Source organism: Thermobia domestica, chromosome 4 (assembly GCF_964235325.1).
Source record: "Thermobia domestica chromosome 4, izTheDome1.hap1.1, whole genome shotgun sequence".
Lineage (NCBI taxonomy): Eukaryota > Metazoa > Arthropoda > Insecta > Zygentoma > Lepismatidae > Thermobia > Thermobia domestica.
This window is the reverse complement of record NC_137457.1, coordinates 235,237,597-235,259,275: the sequence shown is the minus strand read 5'-3', so window position 1 is coordinate 235,259,275 and position 21,679 is coordinate 235,237,597. Positions and strand designations below refer to the sequence as shown.

The following is a 21,679-nucleotide window of genomic DNA, read 5'->3' as shown; positions in this document are numbered from 1 at the left end:
TTTTCAGGAATGCATGGCGGCTTTTAATTTCGCTGATGTCACTGAAGGGAATCTTCTTAGGGATATTGTTTTCCAGAAGTTACAGAAAAAACATCAGAAGTTCAATGGTGAGTAAGTCTTTGCTATAAGGGTTGTAAATAAAATACTGATAACACTGTTGGAAGATGAATATACCTGTGATTATGAGCAAGAAGGTATAGACATTTATAGTTTGAACCATTATCGAAGTGTGGAATGTCCAAAACAGTCGGTAAAACCAGTAGTTATGGTGTTTTACGTGGGAAAAAAGAGGCCAGTGTAGTATGAAATGCACTAAACTGTGTTTATGAAAATTGAATGGTGTTCTTGGATAAAATATGCAAGAGGTTCGTGATGCAAATTCACGTCAGCGTCAAGAAGGGTTACTTAACCATGTGGCAACAAACCACTACCATATCAGACGGCTGAGCGATGGGTCCAGGCATTATTCAGACCAAGTGGATGAATCAGCAGAAAGGACTGATAGCGGCGTCCGTTACTGAGGAACGGGTGGAGTTTAAAGGTATAGGTCGATTTAGTTATCAAACTGTGTAGCACACTCTTAATGTTAAACTCCAAGCTTCGTTAATTTAGTGGCATAGTTGGTTTCCGGATGTTCATCATACTCGCAGACGTGAGCCAGTAGGATTTTATGAGTCTCCTGCTTCCATGGTTAGAACCCATATGAGGTACTAGCTTTTCAGATATTCCGTCCTTGGTACACATTAAGGTGGTCAGTCGCAGAGATAAATAAAGTCACCAACGTCATACGACGGCCTGCACGGCTTTGGGAAACAATGCAGGACAACATAGAAGATATTGAAGGCCCGTAATGTGATTGTGGTACCATTTTGAACTTGGATTTAAGTTTAGCGTTCCTTTCAGCAGTGATACTATATAAGACATGAATCTACATCTTAACGTGGGATCTGAACCTCATTAGCTCCCGCCAGGAACCAAACAGCTTATTTGACTCTTATGAAGCAAATGGCGACATAAATGTTTATATAGTTATCGTTCTTGAATGTGTTTGCTACATTTTAATGCTAGTATTCCCTCTATTGCTTCCAACGATGAATCAGAATTGAAATTTCTGTGCTTATTGATTTTTATACGTAGACTACACAAGGGAAACTGGGACACAAAATAAGAATGTTATATTTTACAATATCTGATTTATTTCCCTGATATATTCATGAAAAAAGTGTGCCTTGAAAGAACCATCCTTACACTATGTACACTGTACAGATTCATTGATATAACTCAAAACAAAAAGTTAGGGAACACAATTTTGAGAAAAAAATTGTGATTATTTCATAGTGTTCCGACAGATTGGTTGGTTGGTTGCATTAGAGTTTAGTGCCCATTTCAGAACCGAGTCTGTATGAGACGTGGACCTAATAACGGGACACTATGAAACAATAGATGAGGAACAATGATAATGGTTAACCTTTTTGAGGAACTGCCAATTCAACATCACACTGAAGGGAAATAAATATTAGTATATGAGAGTGTATATTTTTTAAAGAAGCTCGTACTCGTACTTATAATTTTACAATATAACTGTTTTGTAAAACAAGTGGAAAATCAACAGTAAGAGATCAATAGCTTATTTTTCATTTTAGTACGCCTCCATAAAGTAAGTTTGGGAAGATTCATTTTGATCTCATTAAGATTAATAGAAGGACAGTATTCAACAAGATGCCTAATTAACTTACAGTCTGCTTGTTGCTCTTTCATAAACAAAAGCAACAATCCTCCCCACCTTTTTGCTATACCACTTCTCCAATATTGGAAATATCTTTGTATCTTGGGACATTAAACTTCACAAGAACATAGTCACATAATCTCATTCACGGACTTCAATAGTATGGATAGTTTCTTATCTCACACGTCGCTAATTGGAGGGTTTAGATCACATGACGATTCCTATTGGTCCTCGGAGATCACGTAGTCTTAGTCGTAGTCTTCAAAATTAGTCCCTCCCTGGGTCACGTTGGCACAGGATTTTTGAATCGGTCCATGCTTCAAGATCATGGTTCGTTTAACCTCGTTTCCTTATATGGGTATAACACTTCCAAAAACAAATCAAATTTAGCAGATTCCTTACCCTAGATTGTCTTTTATGATGAGGCTTTATTACAACAGATGGAATTCATGAATACATATATGGGTTCACTTTCATTCGGAGGACATCGGATTTTGAATCAGGGGCCATGGTCCCAGCTTTGTACCTTTGGGTCTCTTGGTCCTAGAATTATGATTCCTGTGTGATATATGTGGGTCTGCTCTTGGATGATGTATTATGAGGCTCTCGTTCTCTAGGATGATGTGTATAGGACTTGTGTACGTATCATAGGACCTTGATATATGTCTCTGAAAGTTTAGGTGATCTATCTTATTTCATAAAGGTACTAAAATTTCAAATTTCGGACTTTTTGATTTAATTTATTTCTTACGATTATGCTTTATTACAACATATATACGGATCAATATAGGAACTGATTTTCTTAAATATTACAAGAAGCATGGTTCATCAATTCAAATTTTGAATCTTTGAGACAACTCGTGACATAAGATCCTTATTTCAATCTGATAAGTTGATTTGTGCCTCAGATTGACAGTGTCACATTTTGAACATTAGAGGTTGTAGTCTAAGATCATTGATGAAAAGTTGTTTGATGCATGTAATCAGTTTATCCCTGCCTCTCAAAAACTAGAAACTAATAGGTAATTACTTAACACCTATTGATATACATAAACGATTTCACACATCGAACTCAAAAATTGTAGTTACAACCCAGTCTAAGATCGTAGATGAAAAATTTTAGACTTCAAATCTTATAGGTAATTATTAAAACCAATTGATATCCAATAATAACAATTCCATATTTTCAACCTTAGTCATAACTCATATTCTAAGTAAATCGGTGTAAAGTTAATCCAGGTGCAATCTGAGTGCCTAATCACTTTAAAATTTTTCTTTAAAATTTTTGGAATTTTTTAAAAAGATGTTTTGTTTAAAACTTCTTGTTGAACAATTTCGTTTAAAATCTTTTCTTTGAAAATTATTGTACTCGCTGAAAATTTTCAGATTGAAAATTTCTGTAGTCTCAGAAAATCTGTTTCAAAAATTTCCCACTCACTAAACACTTATTCTTTTAAAATTTAACTTCGAAAATATTTAGTTTGAAGTACAAATTGAAATTTTTACACTCAATTGAAACCTTTTGTTTGAATATTCTGCATTCACTGAAAAAATTTAATTTGAAACTTTTTGCACTTGTTAAAATACTTTAGTTTGAAAATGTTTGCACTTATCCATAAATTTTACTCTGAAATTTTTTCAATATAATTTTGTTTAGTTAGAAAGACTAGTACTCACTGAAAACAATTTTTAATTTAAAAAAATAGTTTGAAATACTTTTTCAAAATTCTGCACTGACTGAAAACTTACTCTTTAAATTCTTTTGTTTTAAAATATGCGTATGAAAATTTCTGTTTGAAAAGTTTTTTACTTGGAAAAATTTGAACTCGCTGAAAGACAATTTAGACCGCATTTTTGTTTTAAAATTTAAGATTTTAATTTCTGAAAAGTTTGCACTCGCTTGAAAATTTTCTACATTGAACATTCTTGTATTCACTGAAAATTACTTGGTTTGAAAATTCTGTAATCAGTAAAAATGGTAGTTTGAACATTTTAGAATTCTCAGTTTTTGGTTGCAAATCTTTGCATGAAGATTATTGCACTAACTGTAAAAATATTAGTTTAAAAATGTTAGTCCTCTGGAAAAATTTTACTTTCAGATTTGCCTTTTAAAATTTGTTTGAAATATTAAATTTTTGAAAATTTTTGCACTCGCTAAAAATTCTTTAGTGAAAACTTTTTATTTCAATTTTTGTTGAAATTTTCAATGAACTTAAAAATGTTATATATATATATGTATGTATATGTGTGTGTGTGTGTGTGTGTGGTTGGCGCGGAAAATATTGACGCGATACAAGTGAAAGCTAGAACCACAAATAAAAAGACACCGAACACACCACAAAATAAAAGTTAAAATACTTACCGAATAGTCAGTATTTTGTTGGACCCCCTTTCGTCCTTTTGCGTGCCTTCAGTCGCTCTGGAACACTCAGGATCACTCAGAAGTATGTTTCTAAGTGGAGGAGTATAGCGTGAATATAGACTAGACCAAAAGTTTTTAGTGTTTCAACAAAACAATTTATTTTAAAATGGTTTAGGAAGTTTGTTCACGGATACAAGTAGGATGCAAGCTATTGTCAATGGTAAACATCTGAAGTGAAAGGGAAAAGAAACTCTTTGTGTAGCAAAAATATACATGATTCACCAAAAGATTTGTGACAAGAGAAGTAAGAATTTCCGTATCGACGCCACAGAAATCAACTTTTAGCGGTCAGGATAGTCCAGAAATAGAGAACAGAAGGATCTAAAAGTGGTAAACAAGTGTGTATATAATCTATGGTAAATTTAACCAGAGGGTTCATTTGCTAGTTCTTTTGCTAGTAAATTGATATACTATCAGTCGTGGTTTATTCACGATTCGATACGGTCTTTCAGCCTCAAGGAGACGAGACTTTGGTAGTCGCGAATACATAATTTTGTATTGTAATATTATTATTGGAATCCTTCATGGACATGTAAGTTGGACATCATTTCTTTATTGTCTCTATTTTAGCATAAAATGTTTACCAATAGTGGCATTGGTCCGATTAATTTTCCTCAAGCAACTTAGGCCTTTGCGCCAGGACTCAGATTAATATTTACTCAGATTTACATTTACTTGTGTTTACACATGTTTTCTCATCTTCACTTATATATGTATTATTAGTAATTTGTCAAAATTACGTAAAATAGGATAACTCATTTAGTATGAAAATGGAATGAAATCTCTGAGTTTAACGTCCCACGTTTATGCCGGTTAGGCTAAAGGAGACGGTGATAATGAGAAATGAGTGAAATGGTGGAATGAAGAAAATGGGAGGAAACGGGAGAACCCCGAGAAACCCACAAGCACTGTGTTTGTCCACCACAAAGTCCACACGGCGCGAGCTGGGATCGAACCAGGGACCCCAAGCACCGGAGGTGAGCGCTCTAGCACTGAGCCACCGCGCCCGCCTCATTTAGTATGAGTAAGATTAATGAGTAACATGATTTGAATATTTCAAGTAAACCTATGTATTATTAATATTGTGCTAAGATTCATGTAATCACTAAAGCTGATTGGTTCAGTTACCATGCTGGCACTCGTGTCAAGCATCATTGCTATACGCATTTTAGTTGTTGTGAGGACCAATCCAGCTTGTTTTGTTTCATTAGTCAATATGTTCAAATAAACAGACTAGGAATCGTTGTGATTATTAAATTACTATAGCACTATCAAAATCCCCGATCTCTCTCATATAATAAGGTAATTGACGTGTTTAGAATAAGTTATGTAATTAAGTAATCAAATGAATAATATTTGGTATGGTGTTATAATTTATTAACGTATGTGTGACAGGTAGAAATATTACTAGCACTACCACTATACTACTCTTATTACATTATAAAACTCGTTTAGTTATGTGTAGTGTCACGATATTAAGTGTTATTATAAATGTTACTTCGATATAAGTATTTAGTTCGGAACCAAATGGTTGAGAGTGCCATAAACATGCGTTTTCCCATTCACAACTTCATCCACAGTCAAATATCAAAGTTGAAATTTATCCTATAGTTTTTTTTATATATGGGGCATTATTTCACGTCGCACCAGAGGCATCACTCATCAAATTTGAGGATCAGCCCCTCATTATCTCCTTCATTACAAACCTAGGTTTTAAAATGTAGAATTTGTTAAATTTCGATATTTAACTTAGGGAGCAATAGCATAGTAGGGTTCAATTATACTTTTCATGCTACGAGACAAAATTAAAGTAGAGAAAGTGCTTAAGAAAATGGAGTTTGCTGCAATGTCTTTGAAAAGCCAAGTCCTAAGATATTGAAGTTTATGCTAACATCTGCAAAGTCCCTAATTGGCACGCAGTACTCATAAAAAGGACCACTACTCATAACTGGACGAGATTAAAATTCTTAAAAACTAGTTTTATGCTGCCAATGTATATGTCAACAGTATATAAACAAAAAATTAAAAATGATGAAGCAATCCTCATTGATGGAAAGCAACTTCATATGGATTGGCCCATTTTTAAAGCAATTATTCTAGTATTGGAAACCTTGCATTACGTGGATGGATTTAACCATTTGGTACAGATTAAGAACTGCTCAGTATACAAAATATGGTTTCAAAATAGTGTTTATTTTTAACCAAAAAAATCTCTTAATGCTTTGAATACATTTATTGTTAGCAAATGTTCCCAGCTATAAGTGTTGCTGGAGCCATATTGTTGCATCCAGTCATACTTCTGGTTGTTCCCACTATACCGTTTTTAGAGTGTGGAGTTCTTCTCTTATGGAGGCACATATGGAGGTCACATTCTACCTTATTATTGTAATTACAGATCTTCCAGCTCTATAAATAAGTCCATTATACATCACGGGTATTCTATCTTTGTAAAGTAATATATTTTACCCTAACATTTCCAATTTTAATGCGGATCGTTTTCAATCTGTACCATTGTAAATATTGTAAAAAAAAAAATTGTGCTAGTGTTTTGGAAGATTAACTCCATTTCTTTTACCAGCTCGAATAAATGGGCAGCTTTTTCGTTACTTCTTGCCAAACGTTTTACTAGAACTTTTGGAGGAGATTCTACTAGAACTTCATTAGCATATTTGGTTCCAACATAACGGAGTCAAGTCCCGTTTTCAAATGACGTCCGGGAATACCTGAATCATGTGTATTCGGAGCAATGGATAGGGCTAGGTGGTTCTGCGAGATGGCCTGCTCAGTCATCGGACCTAAACTCATTATTTTTTCTCTGAGGGCATATGAAAACTCTCGTCTATGAAACACCTCTACTGTCTGAAAAAGGGCTAGCTGCAAGAATTTTTGCCCTAGCCATGTCATCAGGGAGGCATACACATGTTAACACGTGTTGAGGATTCACTGCGTCGCCTTTGAAATGCCTTTATTTAAGTCCGAGGACGACGGTTTCAGCAGCTTCTATAGAGTTGTGTATAAAGCTATTTATTGTATATCTAGTGATGTCATCATTTCATTGCTATTGTGACTTATTGTCTTATTGTCACGCAGTCAAGCACAACTGACATAATAACCATATATGTCCTTTAAATCTACTTGACATTGACGCATTTCGTCAAGGTTTACATTTTCCATAGTTTGGACAAATCGTTACGTCCGAGCATATCTGAGAATCCCTTACGTATTCTACGGAATCACTTGCACACCAATCACACATTGCTGATATGCACTTCAACAGTTTATATATGATTGAATCTATGTTATAGACTACCAGATGCACGGTTCCTCATGTTCGAAATAAAACGTGTTGCATATTTTTACACTTTTAGGGTCTGCCTCAGGTACAGATAGGTTTCTTACATCACTCGTTATGTTATAGTCTTATGACCTTTCTCAACACCGATACCACTAAAATTATGGTCATGACCTCCCGTTGGCTTTCAATCCCTTCCATCCCCTAGGAAGCGCACCCGGAATCCCTTGATTACAGGTGGCTCGTGATATTATTCATCCGGTGTCGCAAATGTGAGTGTACCCGTTAATGAGTTTTCAACTACTTGCAATTTGTTTTCGCTGTTCCTACGATAATCACATATGTTTATAAATCAAAGAGGAAAGTAGAGGTGAATAGAGGGGGATTATTGTCAGTATGAATCGTACTATTGTTCCCAGTCATGTCCGTGTGCTGTTCCATGATACTTTCAAAGTGCTACTTTGATAGTCTCTGATCCATTCAATGACATTCTCACCATTGTGACTGCCTGACAACACCACGTATCCTATTTCCTACTACTACCAACAACGTCACCCACATGGCCAAGAAACTTTCTATGTTGATCAGCAATATGCACAGGTATCTTTCCAGAAGTGTCGATGGGTTTCTCCCTTGTCTAGCATATTCCCCCAATTTTTCATTTTTCTTTAATCATCAGCGTCCTTCAGCCTGAGAGGCAACACTGTGAAGTTAATTTCTTTAAAACAAATCTGGAAGGATACGTTACCAACTCTTTTCGCGATATCTACCTTCTTAAGAATTTTTTTAACCAGTATTGTTGCTTTTATGTGTCATCACTTCCTATGTTGTCAAAAATTTGTTGTTCGCTACGTGGAAGGGGGAAAAGGAGTACATGGCAACTCAGTGATAATTTGCACTCATATGGCGTGGGGTCTCACTTTAGATTCACGACCGAGTGAGTTTGTGATGAAGAACGTTGTATCAATTGTTCTTTAATTCGTTTCATTACGGGGGATACTTTCATTTTTTTTTCGGAAATCTCCATTGCACCAATTCTGACAAAATCAGTAAATATTATTAATGTCTGCCTCCTTTAGTACTCAGGTCATGTTTGTGGGTCACGAACCTGTATGTGTAATGATTTTATTGAATTTTATTTTATCCACGACATTTAGTCCCTGCTATAGTTATGCAACTACGCAAAACATATCAAAAATCCTTCGCCATTTTGATTCTGTTCAAAATATCAATGGTCTATCAACAACTTTTTGTTACTTGCGGCACGTCATTCTTCCTGTCATGAATCGGATCCGTCTGTCTTAACAGAATATCTGGGACCCCCACTTCCTCTAGGGAGTCCCTTGCGCCGGCATTGAAATGATTTCGAATCATGCATTTTTGGATAGAGCAGATTGCAAATCTAAGACAATAACATGCCGACTTAGCTCAATGGCTAATAGTTTTGGAGATATTAGATCCCAAAGTTCATTTTCCCACTGTTTTGGACAGCTGTAGCTACGAAACTGTGCACTTCTGACAACAAGTCCATATGAACTTTTTTCCTTATTTTGATTGATGTGAGGAATCACCGCTCATTCACCGTGATTCATTTTGCCGCTCTAGTTCATTCACCATTTATATATATAACACTATTGTATATATTAAGCCTTTATCATTTGTCGCGAATCCTGATGCAGATAAGAACAAGACTTTTCCAATGTGATGTCTGGCTCAAAATGATCATAGTTTTTGAAAATATTCTTTCACTTCTCACATTGAAAACTTCAATAGTTTGTCAACTATGGAAGCCGCGACTTCCATTTAGTGAGTATAATTGATTTTATGCTTGTGTAGCAAATAAGTTTTATACTGCTCTCAACGAAAGGTATTTTTAAACACTAATAAGTTGAACGCTACCATCGGTTGCAAAATTTGCCTATTTCCTTCAGTGTACTTTATGGAAATTATAAGGTGCACTAATGGCTGTTATTAAAAACAGAATAAAGCTAATTTGAATTAACGATATTAATTTGCCTTTTATTTGCAGATATATGTATAACTTTAAGGACTTCGAATATGTGTCAAAATAGACCTGACATATCTATCACATCCACTGGCAGCTCGACGTTGGGTCGTTTACACCAGATGAGATATGGGAATGCAATCCTTCAACAACGTAAATTAGAAACGTCAGGAAAACGAAACAACAATGAATACTTCAATACTTATTTTCTCAGTGACTTCAAGTATATGCCTCATTAAGAAAGGAACCTTAATGCGAGAGCTAAACACGTACAGTATATGATCCATGAATAAAAGTGGCACTTCAGAAGGTAATGCAATTACATATTATATCGCTATGTGGTATTAATGTGAAATTATCTTACTAGTTAGTTTTATTTTCATTGTTTTGATTATTATCACATTTATACTATTTGATCAAATGAGGAATATCTTACCAAGAAAGGATAGTATTTCGGGACACACCTATGGTTCATCTGAAATTCGTGAAAAAACAATATTTTCAAACATGACGGAACCACAACGAACATAGTAATTCTTTAAGCCTATTAATTGATTAACATGTCCTAATCGAATTTCAGAGGTCACGTAGACGTGCAACTCATTAAAAGCTATAACAATTGTTAGTCAGCCTAAATCAAAATTGCTGATTTTCATAAAAGAAGTTAGACATAGAATGAAGAGAGTAGACACTCGAATGATGTTCTTGAAACAATGTCATCTTTCTAAAATTATTTTCTTAAAATTACCTACAGTTAAAAAGGTCTGTTTGAAAAGCGTCATGATATTCTATAATAAATCTAAATTAATATGGGTATTGCAAAAGAATTGAGCTCTCATAACTTTCATAATGTCAAATTTCTTGAGTAAAGCTTCCCATCTATCTAGTATCATACTTGACAAGTTTTGTGATTGACAAACCTTTTACTGCCTTGCCAATGAAACCGTTATATCATTAGTGACATCCTAGATAATTTTGCTTGGAACTAGTAATAGACAGGTGCAGTATATTATGTCAAGGTAGGAAATTGGTTTCGTGTATTATTATACATCGTCATACTTTTCCATCAAATATTGTATCAAACTTTTCTTTGATGGTAATTTGGTCAAATAAGTTAGCTAAAACTTTCGCTCCCATTATAAACGATCGAATATAAAGATGGGGTAAACTTTACCAGTCACGCTCCAGCTGCGCATCGGTAAGTAAGGCCCTTTTTAAAAGTACAGTAGAGTAGGGTAGGGTAGAATAGAGTAAGATATAAATAAGTATGGTAGGGGTTAGGAACGGGTTAGCTTAAGGTTAAGTAAGTTTTGATCCATTTCCATAAAATTATTAGTGTGTAATTTCTCGTTCCCGAGTAAGTATACCTGCTGGAGCGGGCGTAGTAAAGTTAACCCTAAAGATAAATATACTTGCTCATTTGTTTATATTTCTTGATTCAATTGTTAGATTACTTAAACGTATCTGTGTAGTTTTCTGGTAGTACCTGCTGGTATAACCATAATGAATAAGGTCGTAGAAATGAATGGAATGACTATTCACAGTTACTTCTGTCTCATTTCCCTCCTTTATTGCTATTCCCAAATAAATCTTATTTTCATGCTTCCTTTCTTGTTCAGTAAATACGTATGAATCTATATTCTATTTATTGCCCCGATGCTTAACTTTGGTCTAATTCAGTTAATTTTCGAGTAACTTTTGTAACTTTGGGACACTGATTAAGAATAAATAGTCCGTCATAAAATGTTAGTCTATTGTTTAGCTTTGGGGGGGGGGCAGGTTTTTAATTGACTTTTTTAAGATATTCTATTCACAGTTAATTACATTTAATTCAGACAGTATTGCCGATCGATCGTTAGCGATTGGAGGCGGGTTAGAGTCCCGCAGAGCACGTTTTCTGACTTCGTTAGTGGTGGCCCCCTATTACTAAACAATTACCAAATGTTAGGTGTTACAGTTAAAATGAGAGAGTACATATTAAAGAGGGTTCTGTAGGATATTAAATTGCGAACCGCTGTCTCTTGCGAACCAACCCTGTGCTAACTCGTAGGTTCCATGCTGTACTCCTGCTCTGAATCGGTTATATATCATCTTCGCTTTTAATGACCACCTATCGTAAGTTGCTTTTTTTTTCTGCAGTCTCTTTTTAAATGGTATTCGTCCGATGCGTATTTATACCTTAAAGAAAGTCCTCATAAAATGAATCTGCGCTCATGAACTCAACTCCTACCCTGAGAAACAATTTTTAAGACATTACGAATGAATTTCGTGAAGAAATAACTACATATAATAAGATAGCACATTATCATTCCAGACACATCGTATGCAGGCATATTGTCAATTTGTACGCAATAATCTGAGCATGCGCCAAAGTAATAACATACCAGAACGTCTTAAGAAATCATTTAAATCAAGAAAAGTGAAAGAATTTTTTTTTTAATTTCACGGAATATTCTCAATCTATGCCAATTTTGGGAAGTCACCTGCGGTACTTAGCTCTAATATTCTTTAATTTTATAGTTATATAACACAAATCACTGCTAGTATACATCAAAAGAATATCAGCATTCCGTGTCCACATTATACTCGATTTTAGTGTCTCCGCATAGCGATTTTCGTTTCTTTTCTTTGATACAATGTTGGATAGAAATAGTACAAGTACTAATTTACAACAGTTGCATCAAATGTTGTAACCAACCAAAAAGTTGCATACAACTTGATATCATACATGTTCAAATTCCACTTTGGTGATATATTTGATAGAATATTTGTTCGTCTATAATGGGCTTAAGGCACTCGAAACTTTTTGAACTTTTAGAGAGGTCTCATCAAGGAATAACTTTATACATGTCTCTGGCATTACAGAATTGAGGGGGACGAGTAGAATGCTGGTAGACCCCAATTAAATTTACTTCAAAATCTTAAGTAAGTGTGAAGTTACTCGCCTAGCCTAGCAACATACAATTACCGGTATGTAATTATTTTGATGATACTTTCCGTCTCATATATTACCCCAGCATCCCCCCCCCTTTACACATTAAAAATATAATTACTCGTAAGATATAAATAACCGACTTCTTAGATTTACATTTTGCTTGTAAATTCACAGTTCAAAATCTTTTGTCTTTCCTTTCCTCTTCTTCTAATCATGACACGGTACGCTGGACATCATCATGAATCTCCAACCATGTATACACGAAACCCCCACCCTGTTCCTCAACCGCGAGTAACTGTCATCTGAAGTTAACTGCTCCAGAACATCGGTGTTCCTTGTAATTCCCGAATCACTGTCTATATTTGTATAAATCTTTTCGTCACACTGCATGATATTTTTCTTACGTACAACTGACGATTTTGATTTTCCGATCGTTTGCTGATATGTTTAGAAACCATCAAAGTTGTGCTTCTTCTCTTCCACCTCTTTCTTCACTTCTTCCTCCTGTTGTTGAACTTCCTTCTCAACCTTTTTCATTTTCCTCAAAGTAGTTACAGATAACAGACCTTCCTTTTTCATTTTGAGTGGAAGTGACTGTGACTTGACTTATGAAGGTATATATTTCCTGATGGACCGTCATACTTTGGCAACATCTGATGGTAACTTAGTTACATTAGGTGAAGTTTTCCTGTTAATTAGTTTTCCATCCAACATCAGAGGAGTACTGTGTTCTTCTTGGGATACCAATGTAGAAAGAACATCAGTCTAATTATTTTTGTTTGTTTCAATTGAAACAAAGGATTTAATTTCTTTGAAAAATCAGGCTCTTGCACAATGTCCAATAAACCAACATCGGAAATACCTCTTAGTTTCTGTAGAAAAAGCCATATCTATGTGTGCACTACGACAACTTTTTTACATGATCGGGAAGATACACCAATACTCAACTCGCTTGAAGTTTTGTAGTTCGTTTTTCGTCCGAGTGTTATAAGTGGCTGATTACACTGATTACGGTGTTTTAGCAGAGAAATTTCTTCCTTCAACAAGGCAATTTGTTTGTCGCACTGTTGTAATTCCGATAAGATCCAAATTTTAATATCTGCATCCAGCAATTGTTGCAGATGTTTCCACCAAGATGAGAGCTAAGATTTGCTTTGCTTTAGAAACGCTGCGCCATTATTGGTTCTTTAAAAATATCTATTAGGATACAGAAAATGTTGCAGTTATTTCTTATTATCTAAAGCCATTCGGAATAGTAAATGCAGTTTATACCTTACATACACTCACTCTAAAAAGAATCCCAAATACACTTATTTTCTTTATTATATCTTCATTTTATTCGTCTCTCTTGTTATATAAAACTATTTTCATAATCATTTACTTTTATCCCTTTTATAATTCTTAATAATCTTACGTCCTTACGACATATTCTAGTATCTTGTTGTGTTTAGTCTCTTCTCACAGATCCTCATCTAGTAATATGCAATTACCAGTACGTGATTATTTCGATGATACTATCCGTCTAACATATTACCCTAACATTTACTACATATTTAGATGTCATGACCCTTAGGGGACTTCGTCTTGACGTAGTAGTTATATTTTAATACTATTTTATTTAATCTTTCTCCACTTCATTATTTTCCTTCCACCATATCTTCTACCATGTTACTCAAGATACACTTTCTTCTCCAATAATATCCTAATATCTTTTAATTACTTTCAAATACATTTTTATACTATTATTCACAATACCTAGCATTTGTTTATGACTCCTTTCTGTAATTCTTCATTCAGTCACTCACAAGATATGCGTCTCGTCTTTGTTATTACAATAGTCTTAAAGATCTTCTAACAGTTCTCGTGATGCTTTTTATTTATCGTTCATTTTTCATATCTTCATTTTCATACACCTCTTTCCCTTTTTCTATAAATCTTTCACCGATCGCCCTTACCGATTCAATAGCAACTCTTGTGCCTTTACCTCTCCTGAACTCGAACTGTTCCTCCTCACCTTTTTCTTTTGTTCTTCCACATAACATTCTGTTTAGTACTCCCAGCAGAATTTTAGCTGCATGAGATATGAGACTAAAAGTTATATAATCCTTACATCTCTTTGGGTTCGATTTCTTGGCCATCGGTATCATGATCGTCTTTAGGAAGTCTTTTGGCCACTCTCCTGTTTCATATATTTCACTGCATAGTCGATGCATTGCATTGCATAACATATATTACAAATGTGAATATATGTTAATATCGAAATCCGTACTCAATGTTTCAATTACTGATGGGGTGTTGATAAAATCATCCTCTTTAAAGAAACAAAAATGATTTTAAACGTCTGCGTACTGCGTAGGCATGTGCGACATTTACTTCTGTATCTCTTAAATTATAGACGATCCAGTTCTAAAGGAAAAGAGGAGAGAATTTTTTAGGAAATGGGGGAAGTTTCACATGGAATTCTTTAACCATGCAACTGATACACGATTAAACAGGCACAGGTTGCAACTGTTGTGTATGGTGGGTTTCCATATCAATGGCTTATGACAATATTTTGTAGGGAGGTGGTACTCTGTCTACTGTACTGCATCAGAGGTTTATTTTCAAATTGCGGAATGCATTTTTTTTGTTTCAAATACGTATGAAAAGACAATATGTCCTATCCGCTCCGAAGAGGTCACTAAAGCATGTGAGCAAGAGAAACAATACTGTCTGTATCCATTCCCGTAATATTACATATATTTTTACCGTAACAAAAAATGAACGTATATACTATAGAGGTATCCATTAACAGCGCTTTCACTGTGTTAATATTGAAATTCCTAGGTCCAAATACATGTTTGTTTTTAATAAAAGAAGGGCCATGTAGTGACTTTGGATATAACATTTTTACAGGTGCTGTTCAGATGACGTTTAAGGACAATGACATGACAGATATTAGAAGAATAGTACAGGTATTGTGCAGTGCTATAGTGTCCAAGAGGGTTGTAGAATGAAAAGGAAGGGAAATATTTGTGAAAGATACGTTTTCATTTGTATCTTTTATAATAATTACTATTATATACATATAAAAACAATGAGAACTTTTTCTTGTATATTAGGTTTATAATGTAACTTTATTTCCTTGTAATAAACATTTACCAGCAATAATTTTTCTTCTTTCTTATATAATGAAAAGTTTCATTAAAAATGAATACGATATAATTACCTTTCGATGGTTCGAATATAATTACGTGAATGGTTCGATATAATTACGTTTCAACACGTGTTTCAAGTAATCAGAAGTTTGGTCTCGACTCATATGATGAAACTTATTATGTATTATTAGTTTCCATTTTAAAAGTCCTATCGACAGAGATGTTTAATTTTTACTAGAAAAGAGACGAACTTCATTTATAATTCCTTATTTACAGTACCAGTCGCATATGCAGAATGCCAAGCACGCAATCCCGTATTCTTTCAGGACAAGCATAATGACTTGCTATAGCAAATGTTGATTTTTTCATAACGTTTAAAACCCAAAGTTCCCGTTTCGTACATCACTATTCAGCATTACTAGAAATTCCACATGAAAAATGTACATTGACGATAATAGTTTTGAATATACTCAACATGTATTAATAAAACCCACACTGACCAAACCGCTAGATATATATTTAAAACATTTAAATAACAGTTTCGTTAGTGTACAACCTCTGTCCAGGAAGTACTGTGAATGTGTCAATATTTCTAATAGATTGTTGTCTTACCTTAAACTGTCATTTGAAGTAATCTTCGTTGATGATAATGCACTTCTGGCAACGGAGGTACAAATCCTGGAAACTCATGGTATACCTTTCTTTAGGGATGACTTTCAGCTGGATCGTAATATTACGTTGGATGTCCAAAAACCTTAGACCCTTCAGGGCTGACTTCAGTTTAGGGAATAAGAAAAAGTCCGGGGAGTAGGGTGGATGATTGAATGACACAACTCCTCTGTTGGCAGGAAACTGCTGCACGAAAAAGACAGTGTGTGGCCAGACATTGTCGTGCAGCAGGATCCAGTCGCCTTCCTTGCTGTATTGCGGGCACTCGCTTGATTCGTTGCGGCAGACATATCAGTATTTCAAGGTACATAGCACCATTTAGCCTGATGCCCTCAGAGAGAAATCATTTATGGATTAGAGAATCAAAATCTGAAGAATATCAGGAGCATTGTCTTGATACGAGATCTCTCACTTCGCACCTTCTTGCTTTTCGGCAACCCAGAATCCGTCACTCTGTTTTGATGCTTGCCTTTGGGGCAGTACCTCAGGCATCAGGTCTCGTTGTCCATAACGATAGTCTTCAGGAAATTTATTTTTCCGTCTGTCATGTCGATGAGGTTCCACAGGCATCAAACCGGTTCCATTTGTTGTGGCGTCAAAGTCTGGGGCACAAGTCCCAGTGATAAAGCTTGCGTTTACGAAAATCCTGCGTCACTATGAGGTGGGCCGTCTTACGAGCAATTCCCATTTCCTCTGTTATAATTCGCACTGTCACACGATGATCCTGGACCTTCTGAAACATCTTTCACTAGCTGTACGTTGAGAGGGGTGCGTGGAGTTGGAGGCCGGCCAGTTTAGGGGGAGTCTTTCATGGCGTCCCGCCCTTCTCAGAAACATAAAAACCATTCATAAACACATTTCAAGGCGGCAGAAGGTTCTTCGTAAATGCTTCTCAACAATTCACGAGTCTTTTTCACTGATTTTCCAAGTTTGAAATAGAACAGCATACTCGTTCACTGCTCCAATGTGATATCCATTTTTGGTTTCGACCTCGCTCACTAAACTTTCATTCTACAATATGCTGTTTACATACGATACGCACACTCGCAGCGCCGCCACTCAAGAATTTGTTGAGACGTTTTGATCTGTCCGGCGTGGGATGCGTGGACGAAGCACTCTTACGACTGTGAGCAGTATGACTTCATTCTCCAAACTTTCTATACAGAGGTTGTATAATCGATAACGTGTGTGATGTTTTGGTCAGTGCGAGTTTTATTAATACATATGAAAAACGTTACTTTTTTCAGCTTAAAAAGTACAATTTAGGAAACGACAAGACATTGTCCGTAATTTACCTCCAATAAATGCATGTGAACCTCTCACGTACACTGCAACCAGTGTGGTAATTGAAGGGAGGAAAGGGCGGAAATTCTCAAGCATCTCTGAACGCTTAACTCTAAAGACGTGACCACGCCAAAGAAACCAGTTAACAATACTGGTAATGCGTTGAACAATATCACTGAGCGTAATGGAGAACTATTTCATTAGTCACCTACTTTATAATTTTACCTGCATAAATACCTGAATCAGTGCTCCAACTGCTGTCAGTGCCGAGTAAAGTTTCATATAAGTTGTGTTGCATCTGTCTAGGCGTTCTCACAACTGCAAATGACCTGGACCCCAAGTAATGGAATTAGAGCACTTAGGGAGGAGATACTTTTGTTGGTGGCTAGTAGTAACATATTTGGTTTTGCCATCTTTAATTTAACAAGGTGATTCTTTTTCTCAAAGTTGGCAATATAAGTTATGTTAACATATCTGCTTATGCCTTTCAAAAAAAAAAAACTATTATTCATGCCGAAAGCAAGTTGTTTTGTCAACATATCGTCAATTCCGCTCTTATGTTTTCTTTGTGCTGGATCATAGCCGGCTCGTATTCCTTACGGAAGGAATAGTAGCCGGTTATGGCCAGATATTGTTGTTAAATAGTGCCTTTCCCACCTTCGGCTTGCTGTCTTTGTTGTTGACACCTTTTGTTATACTGCTGATATTGTTTCAAGACCAGCAGTTCATTTGTAATCGAGATGCTGACGTGTACGGAGTGCTCTGACCATTTCTATTCATATGTACCAGTACACTTCTTATCACATACTTGTAAACTTATAAGGCAATCAGGTTATAATGCGATGGATTTCAACGAATGTACTGAATTGGATGTGAATAAAGGATGTTATCGATATGACTCTCTGGATCTAGTGAGTAACGATGCTCAATTGGTTGCCAAGGAGACAATCACAGATGTAGCTACTAGAAGGAGTGATGATAATGATGCTAATGTTACTACTATTGAAGGTATTCAAGAAACAAGACCCGAAACTATAGATTGTCTGGGAAACCGACAACTGGAGTGATGATTCGACTGTATTGGTAAGTTGATTTTCTAACAATAATTTATTATTATTATTATTATTATTATTATTATTATTATTATTATTATTATTATTATTGCATGATTGTGGTTTACTGAACTTAGAATTGGCAGTTAAATTGTATTAAAATAATTTTGAAACCACATTGGCAATCTAGATATATGGTGATTCATAACGCCTGGAATGTTTCTTTTTCTCACAATGAAGAAAGAAAATTGACCCTCTTTCTCATGTTGAGTTTCTCAGTAACACGAATGCATTCCATAAAAATGTAAAAGTTCTGGATTCATTAGGAATTACTAGAGACATAGTCTGCCCTCAGTAAAGCTCAAGCCTAGTCTTGATAAATCATTTTGTATGTTAAACCCAATGTAAAATGGCTATTGTTGTATTTTCAATTTTTATAATATATGCCTACATAAAAAATAGACATGTGAGGAATTAATTTGATATTGAATTCACTCATGTTGAGTTTAAGCAGATTTATTCCTTCACGTTTAAGAATAACAGGTAAACGAAATAAATTTTGTAGTTTACACTGTACAAAATTTTCAGACCCCTTCACTTCAGGATCTTATTAAAATCGACTGTACGTTTATTTTCAGGGTGATATTCTTAACCAAGATGACTCGGATGCAGACCGAACTTGGAAACCTGAGAACGATGTTTCAAAGATTTTATGAAAAGCGTTCTACAATAAATGAAAATGAAATAGGATTCAGAAACCTTAATACACCATAATGGACCATGTAAAATTACCTAAAATAGATTTTTGGTTTGATTCAGTTTAACGTCCCACACTTATGCCTGCTACGCTAAAGGAGACGTGGACTTGCTGATTATAGTAGAATCCGAACCACTTTGGGTGTTCAACTGATATGTACCAGGTTATATCATTTTTCTAATATATATATACGTATATCCGAACAATCCCTTCGGTATTCTCTGTTCGTCAGTACTATTAAACATGTGTTTCATCGACCACCAGTCTATTCCATCGCGCTTCAAAATAGGTATAATTTGTAGCGTGCTGTTATTCTATTTCGTGAGTCATCAACGTGCTTCATGTGGCATGAACTTGTAGCTAGTAGAGGATCTGATCAAATCGCCTCATGTGTTTTAAAGCAGTTATTGCAACTCCCAATAACACACGTTATTACATATTCAGATACATGCGGCGGTAAGAATAGAAACATAACATGGCATGTCCAGCTACGCAATTCTGAAGAGACCATCCATTAAAGTTATTGACCAAAAGTTTTTATTGCCAGGTCGTACACGACTTGAATGTGACAGTGACCATGCTCGAATCGAAAAAGCCAAGAAGCAAATGGGGGATGAGTTCAAGATAATGGTTCCACGAGACTGATTCCAATTTGTGCGAATGATCAGAGGTAAAAAGTCATTCAATGTTGTTGAAATGACACAAAAAGATTTCTTAGCTTTCTCGAAACTTTTGACAGGCGTATTGGTGAAACGAACAATTGACGAAGACGGGCAGCAAGTACAGTGGCTGAACATAGAGTGGTTGAGATACACCGAAGAACTCGGCAAAGTGTACTTTAAGTACGGTACACTCTAGACGAAGAAGAACCGTTCAGAGTACTAAATTTAAGAAGAGGCAAAGCAAAAAGTAGACCAACGAATCTTACCAATATTGTTGTACAGAAATCCTATAATGGTCTATTAGGCATTAATCCTTTGAAGAAGACCAGCGTGATTGCCATGACTTCTATCGTAATCTTCCAGTTGATGCCAGGTCCAGAGAATTTGACGAAGTGGATGATATTAATCAGCTGGATGAGGATGAGTAATGCCCTTATTATGATCGTTGTTGTAATCTTGTATACTTGAGGAGTTGGATGGAAAAAGGGTCCGAGTTCCGTAATAAATGCATTCAACTCGGACCCTTTTTCAATAAAACTCCTCAATTCTGACATTACAGTACATTATTACGCTGTTATGGGAACTGATAAATTGTAAAATCTTTTCTTTTACAAAAAAAATCACAGTTACTATAATGTTCCCATAATATGTATTGTGATCAGGCAAACAAACAGTTGAAAAAGGACAATAGTAAGAGATGGCAAAACAAGATATATATACAAAAAATCCTCAAAATTCCAAAATTGTGGGACCAATTAATTTCAAATTTTATATAGTTGTATACAAAGATGATGATAAATAAAATCTGTTTCCTAGATTTTAGTCTTATTTTTCAGAACACTTTAAACTTTAATTTCTTCTCCTGTAAAATTAGAAAATTAAACATATCTGCTTATGCCTTTTTTTTTGCGCAGAATTAATGCAACATTATAGGATTATTAATGAAATATCTATTTATGAAATACGAACAAAGTTGCCTGAATTCCTTTTAACAAAGTCGTCTGAAAGGGCACTCACTATCAAGAATAAACTATCTCTCGTAGATCTTTTCAGCACAAATGAATTACTTCATATTGTCAGGTTATTAATTAAATATTTATTTATGCAGCATTATCTGAATTACTTTTGAGAAAAATCGTTCGAAAAAACACTAAACATAAAATATTTCCGGTAGACTTTTCAAAACAAATAGGTTATGCCATATCGTTAGGTTTTTAATGAAATACTAGCTGAACCTGCGCTCTCTACACAGCGTATCATTCGTAAATGAGCATGAATCTCCTTGTCATTCCTCACAACATCTGTACATGTCCCTTTATAGACACAAGTGTATCTTGATTAAAAAAAAAAAAAAAATCTGCAAAGGGTAGCATAAAGGGGAGATATTTTCGATTATTTATCAATATCACGCACCGTTTGCAAGATTTGAACTTACTTCCGGTTAGAGTTTCTAATTCATATATGATCAGTGTTTTATTTCTTCTTGCATGCAGTATGTAATAAGCAAATACATTACATACACAATTAATTATAATGTCAGTGATATATGGGGTTCATTGGGCAGAGAACTCCAAACAATAAAGATTCATCTCAGCCTGGAGAAACCAGACCAAGGGCCAAGGGAGTGATAACTCCCCTACTTGGGAACTTTTCCCACTATATTAGAAATGTTCCTTAGGATCCCTAGAATCAAGAAATAGTTGTTGGTCAACATATAAGTGCAACACCTGGGTCCAGG

The 21,679-nt window shown here is 35.2% G+C and overlaps 1 protein-coding gene across 1 annotated transcript in view; it reads left to right on the top strand.

Moving 5' to 3' along the window:
- LOC145683458 (actin nucleation-promoting factor WAS-like) overlaps positions 1-15,520 on the top strand; it is a 57,480-nt gene extending 41,960 nt beyond the window's left edge. The window contains exons 3-5 of the mRNA XM_081754792.1: positions 8-107; positions 9,470-9,755; positions 15,276-15,520. Coding sequence (XP_081610918.1) covers positions 8-107; positions 9,470-9,684 — 315 coding nt within the window. The 3' untranslated portion in view covers positions 9,685-9,755; positions 15,276-15,520. The remainder of the gene's footprint in view (positions 1-7; positions 108-9,469; positions 9,756-15,275) is intronic.
- The last annotated feature ends 6,159 nt before the right edge of the window (positions 15,521-21,679 follow it).